This window comes from Teleopsis dalmanni, chromosome X (genome assembly GCF_002237135.1).
Source record: "Teleopsis dalmanni isolate 2A chromosome X, ASM223713v2, whole genome shotgun sequence".
Classification (NCBI taxonomy): domain Eukaryota; kingdom Metazoa; phylum Arthropoda; class Insecta; order Diptera; family Diopsidae; genus Teleopsis; species Teleopsis dalmanni.
Window position 1 is genome coordinate 25,488,633 of NC_051848.1, and position 6,407 is coordinate 25,495,039.

At 28.4% G+C, this 6,407-nt stretch overlaps 1 protein-coding gene and 1 long non-coding RNA gene across 3 annotated transcripts; both read left to right on the forward strand.

Annotated features, from left to right (window-relative positions):
* Positions 1-2,371: 2,371 nt before the first annotated feature.
* LOC119662115 lies at positions 2,372-3,291 on the forward strand. 2 transcript variants are annotated; one of them, XM_038071670.1, is made up of 4 exons: positions 2,372-2,409; positions 2,536-2,664; positions 2,757-2,855; positions 2,914-3,291. In XM_038071670.1, the coding sequence occupies exons 2-4, from the start codon at positions 2,580-2,582 to the stop codon at positions 3,276-3,278; spliced, it is 549 nt and encodes a 182-aa protein (XP_037927598.1). In that variant the 5' UTR covers positions 2,372-2,409; positions 2,536-2,579; the 3' UTR covers positions 3,279-3,291. The 2 variants fall into 2 exon arrangements, with proteins under 2 accessions (XP_037927598.1, XP_037927597.1); XM_038071669.1 differs by having other exon boundaries at positions 2,375-2,409; positions 2,487-2,664.
* Positions 3,292-3,946: 655 nt separating this feature from the next.
* LOC119689630 lies at positions 3,947-5,516 on the forward strand. Its single transcript, XR_005253467.1, has 5 exons — positions 3,947-4,273; positions 4,333-4,505; positions 4,575-4,726; positions 4,834-4,930; positions 4,982-5,516. It is a non-coding gene; the product is annotated as an uncharacterized LOC119689630 (long non-coding RNA).
* Positions 5,517-6,407: the final 891 nt, after the last annotated feature.

Below are 6,407 nucleotides of genomic sequence, written 5' to 3' on the forward strand. Positions count from 1 at the left end.
GTAATGGAAAAAGTTGCTTTGAATTATGAAATTTGTCAAAATCGTTGGTCAAATCGCGACTTAATAGAAATCATTAATGTACTATTCAATAACATAAAACAAATTATATACGAATATAGTTCGTATATATAATTTCTAATTAAGAAATTCGAATATTTCCTGATGATGACAACTGATGATGAGTACTTGACAATACTCGAAACAGTGTTGCCAAATTTCAATAAATTAAATATAATTTTTGTTCTTGTCTTTGCTTTGTTATTCGATATCGTTCAATTTTTAAATAGTTTTTTTTTTTCGTTATAATATGCGTCACTCTCGGCAAGAAAAAATTAAGATTATTAATAATTTTAATTAATTTTTTTTTGTTTTATGGAAGCAAAGAATATTAATTTTCTTTTGCAGAATCCCATTAAACACTTTTCTAATCATTTTTGTGTGGTATAAGAAAATGGAATAAAAAAAATTGAAGGCTATAAGTGAATATAAGTGCTATTTTACATTCACATTTACATTTGCACTTCTATTTGCACATGAACTTGTGCTTGTGTGAGTGTAACGTTCCGTTTTTCGTTTGCATGCAAAATTAATGCTTAGTCATGTTTGGTAATTAAATTTCAATTAAAAATTCATTGCTTATAAAAAGCATTATTATTGTTGTTGTTTTATGCTGACTTCGCTTCGCTTATAAATACCCCAATACCTCCAATACATATACAAAGAATACTATTGGCGTTCTTCTTGTTATTGTAATTCAAATATGAGTACAGTTCAATTAGATTCATTTGTTGTTTTTGCTACTGTAATCATTATTATTATTATTGTTATTGTGTTGTTGTTGTTGTTTTGTTGTTTTGTGTTTGTTATAGATATTGATATAAATGTTGTAGTTGTGTTTGGCTATTGATGCCGCCGCCATCGCCACCTAATGACACAGTTTGTCGCAATTGTAAGTAAGGTAAGTAAATATTTGTTTTATGTGTCGGAAGACATTGGCATTGGGTGTAAATTTCTGAGCTTGCTTAATAGCCATTAAGCATAGCATGAATACAATTAACCCACGGGTCGGGCAAACATAATTACGACCACTGCTGGCCCAAATGATTGTTCCAAAATCAGTGGGCACAAATTGTTTATAATATTTTGGCTTTCAAACAAAAACAAAACGACAACAAAAAACTAATGGACATTTTCAAAATAAATGGGAATTAATTAGCAAATGTAAAGTTTTTATACAAAATTTTAATGAACAAAGTTCCAAACAAACAAAAATTCGTGGAAGAAATTAATTAAAAATTTTGATTAATAGTTTTAAAATTAAATACTATAATTTATTTTTATAATTAGATTAGTTGTATTATTGCGGGATTATTGATCGGACACTGTAGATTGAATAATCACCTATCGAAGTTAGGAATTCAATCCAACTCAGACTGCAGATGCTGTAAAGAAGAGTGAGAAAATGCATACCAAGTGCTTGGGGCACTGATGCACAAGCGAAAGAAACACCTAGGAGGGTATTTTATGGATGATAAGGATCCAAGACCAGGAAAGATAGGCTGTATGCTGTCTTTCATTAAAGAAATCAGACTTGGAGAAACACACTAATCCGACTAAGGGGCACAATAGATCTTCTAGGTCGCAGTGCACGATCCCTGTATAACTATATATTTTTATATAACTATAGACTATTGGTGGTTTTATTGTAGGGAACATTGAATAATGTTACGCAAATTGATTTCTTCTAAGCTCAAAAAACAAGGAAGGTGTAACGGAAATAATGAAGATTGTGATGAAAAAGAAGAGGTGGCTCAGGAATGGGTGCCAACTTTTCGAGTGATAAAAAATTGAAATCGGGTTCAGAGTATATAGTACCAATCTTAAGAGTGCTAATTTTTTCTCAGTGTAGAGATCACCAATAATCTTTTTAAAAACGAAGTTCATTAGAAAAGGTCATACTGATCAATCAACTGAACTTATGGTCATCTCAACATTTTTTGCGCTCAAACTTTATTCTAGTTTTATGCAAATAATACTTACCACCATTTTTTTTTCTCGGGAATAGTTATTATTTCTACAATTTTTTTTCTAAGTTAAAGAACTTAGTTGTTGAAGTATTAAAATTTTGATGACAATGCGTGACTTCTTCAGAATACCGAAGAAACAATTGTTTTAATCTGTTAAAAAAAATGCTTAAAAATTAAAAGTCTGCAAAAACATAGCAAAATGTTAGATGATATCATATGTAAAACGGAAATGAGTTGTCAAACTCACAAGAAATAGTTTTTATTAAATTCAGAAAATGCAACACTGCATTTTTGATTATTTGAAAATTAATGTCAAAAGAAATTCTATTTTTTCATTTGCAGTTGCCTATACTGATTGGTTTAGTAAAAGCTTTTCGTGCGAGTTCGTTTTTCTAATTTATTTCCCATTAAACTATTAATTCAATACTTAATAAATAAATATTATTTTTAAAATTTCAGATTGAGGAACTCTTTTCGTTTTCATTTTAAACAATTTTACTTTATATAGATAGATAAAGTTTTCTAAAAGTGGTTTTGATTATCGCAAGAATAATGGATTCAATGCCCTTCGACTTCGGAATAGTGGATTCTACGCTATTGGACCCCCCTGATGTATTTGAAAAAGTGTCTACTTCGGGTAAGTAGAGAAGTGTCCTTTAGAAGTGTCAACTTTAATTTTTTGCACAACATTTTATACATTAATAACTCTTAATATTTATATTCAAATAGATTGCAAACCTTTTATTTTTGAGGAAGATGTTGTACGTCAAAAATGGAAAGACTTGACTAAAATAGAAGATCATGTAGTACGTGCGTTAGATAATTTAGGTAAACTAAAACTTAAATTGTAAAAATAAATTAAGTATATTAATTAATCATTTTTAAGGAGATGTATTCCATTTGATTATCGATGAAAGTGGCAATCCAACTAATGTTAGAAGGTCTACAGAGAAGTCCTTGAATAGCATTATGAAGGCAGGGAAAAACATAGAAAACTTTTGTAGAGATATGCCTGAAGAATTGGATGATTTCAGCACGAATTCTCATAAAAGACTTTCTACTTTGAGATTAAAGTTTCTAACAAGAGAAAATATGATGCTGCAAGTGGAATTTGATAAGTCGATAAAATTGTCAGAGAAGCATAAGCAAGAAAATCTCGAATTACTTGAAAGGAAATCCGGTACTGGCTTGGGTAGTAAACATAAAAGTAAAAACGATTTTAACGGAGTTATTGATGCAGCATTTCCATAGATAAATTTCTCAGAAAACAAAAAAATACATATAAATGTATATTCATTATTCAAAATAATAAAAGATTTATTATATTTGAATTTTTTAAACAAAACCTTTTTTTTATTATCTTATCAACAACTTGTATTGTATATCCAAGGATTGAGTATTACTCAATAAGTATCAACGTATGCATATTACCTTTGATTAGAGCACTTAATGCTTTTTAGTATGAGTTATACGAATTACGAAATACGAATATATGTTTCTTGAAACAAAAAATTTTCCCTTAAAAGCTCCAAATTCAATCCATTCTGCTATAGATCAGGATGCCTAACAAAGAACAGGTTGGATAATTGAACTGAACAAATTACTTAAATAATAATTACTTAAATAATTATAAGCACAAAATTTGAACAACTCATCATTTCTGACGTATATATTTTATATTGATTAATAATTATTGATAGCCCGATATCTGAAATAAACTAGAATCTATAGTCACATTGCACCAATGTCTTTTCACTTGATGAACATTAATTGTGGTGACAACGTATGTATTACATATGGGTTTGATCACCCTGTAACATATAAATTATGTTTTCAGTTTAAACAAAGTAACCTGATATTAATTTATAAAGTAAAATATTGATATAAAATTTTTATTTTAGTTAATATTTTTTATTTTGTTTATAAATGCTTTGATAAATCCGTTTCGAGAGTTACAAAATTTAACAGCTTTTAGGACTGACTAAAATTTAAGTAATCTTGAACCATTTTTACCAAATTTTGAATTGAGCAATTTGATAGAATGTGGGGTTCGAGTGACATTTATAAAAAAGAGAAGCTACTGTTAAAGCCACATCGCCAAGCCTTTCCTATGCATATGGAACTATCTGGTGAAGCCGGGCGTTTGAGAATTATTCCTGCAAGTCGGCCGATCTTTACAGAGGAACGCTTAACAGAAATTATTAAACTAACCCAACCTAAAAAGTACTTTTTTAGTGCGTTGAAAGGTAACAACTTCGTTTCCATAGCACAAGAGGCAATAAATAATAATAAACAATTTTCGTAGAGTTGGCTATTTTAACATTACAGGTGTTTATCGTAGAGCCAATCACAAAGGTATTTAAGAGCATATATCGGCCAATAGAATTTATTTGGATGGTAATGGAAAGAGTGGAGCAACGCGTAGAGACCATCGAACGCCTTGAGCGCGAAGCTGAAGAATATTACAACCAAATACACGTAAGTTTGGTTATTAATTATTTTATTCTTTGATTGAGACTTTTTAAAAACAATTTTTTTCGATTTAAGTTACTCACCCAATAATAAAAAGAAACCTCTCCATTATGCATATATACCTTAGTTATATATGCTTAAACCCAAGTTTACACTAAACACAGAATTTCACAGAAATGCATGGGACTTTCTGAAACTCTTCTGTATTCCATATTGAAGAATGACAAGTAAGTTGATAATAAAGCATTAAAATTAAAGAATTAATATAAATATGGATAAAAATAACTATTATATATTTGATTAAAAGAGCTTATATACCATGAAATCGTTTCAGATATAGAACGCCATAAATGCTCTTTTAGTTGAACATCAAAGTGAATTGCTGGATATTATTGTAAAAATCGATATTAATGGATATTATTATATGGATAGTAGGTATATTCGTGGCATTAGTAGAATTGAATTATAATTTTCCATTGCAGGGCTTCTAAAATATAAATAATTGGAGATTAGTTACTACACATTTAAATAAATTATTTGTTTTGTGAAGATGATGCATTTGAACTTTGACGGACGTTTCTTTGATGGGTTAAATTAGATATAGTAAAGTCTCTATTTTCTCCGGTCGAATATATTTCGGATTTGTTGCGATATTCTTTAAATGTGACAAACTAAAAATGGAAAACTACTTACTTCTTGCGGGCGAACATAATTTGGATTTGATGAACATTTTTTTAATTAAATAAATTACAAACGGAAAACTATTTACTTAATGCAATCGAATATATTCCAGATTTGATGTAAATTTCTTTTATTGGAACAAATTAGCAGCAGAAAATTCTTGACTTTTTAATACCAATACATTTTGATGAATATTTTTTAAATTGGATATATTGAAAAAGGAAAATTATTTACTTCTTGCACTCAAATATATAATGGATATAATATGTATTTTTCTTTTATTGAGACAAATTGGAAATGAAAAACTTTGCTAGTCACATTCATACTTTTTTCGGATTTTTAACAAAATATTTTTAGATAATGCTGAACGAAACATTTATATTTATATATATAATAATTTTAGTCATGTAAGTTTTCATATAAATTTAAATTTTTACTGGAACTCATTAAAGAAAAATTAACTATATTAAATAAATAAAAAAAAACTATACTGGAAAATATAAAGTTTTGATTTTAATACTAAAAGCATAAGAAAAAATTATAATTATTTAATGAAAAACATATTGCAATGATTAAAATCATCGAAACCTTGAAAAATTCTGTAGAAACTCTCAAATAAATATTGAAACTTAATTTATGGATCTCATAGATCTCTAAAAAAAACTAAACGAACCAACGTTAGCATCTAAAGTTACAGTTCTTGCTTTATATGATATACAAAAATATGACATCCAAAATCCTTTTGTCTTCAATAATTAATGCACCTCATACAGTAGACTTTTGAGAAGCTCACATAGGCTTTGCTATTAAAACTAATATTCATAATATAATAATATATATAATAAGAGCTTGAAAAAATAACTGCAGTAATACTCAAGTAACCACCAAATTAAGTTTATGGTAATTAGTCTTAATAGTATTTTCTGACTCGGATACTATCTGAAACTGTGGAAACTGTTGTTGACAAAAATGATTCGAAGGCCGAAAAATGATTTTATTGTCGATACCTATAGAGTCAAATTATTCTTCTTGTCTTTAATTTCAAGTAGCATTCCAAATGATCCATTTATTATTATTATTGTTGATATATTCAAAAATATAAATTCAAGAACTTATTCTAATCACAAAAGATTTCCAACTATTCCTATCCTGCACCATAGCCTTTCGTTCACTGAAAGACTTGCTCGATTCTCTGTTCATTGTCCTTCTCCATGTAGTCTTTGGTCG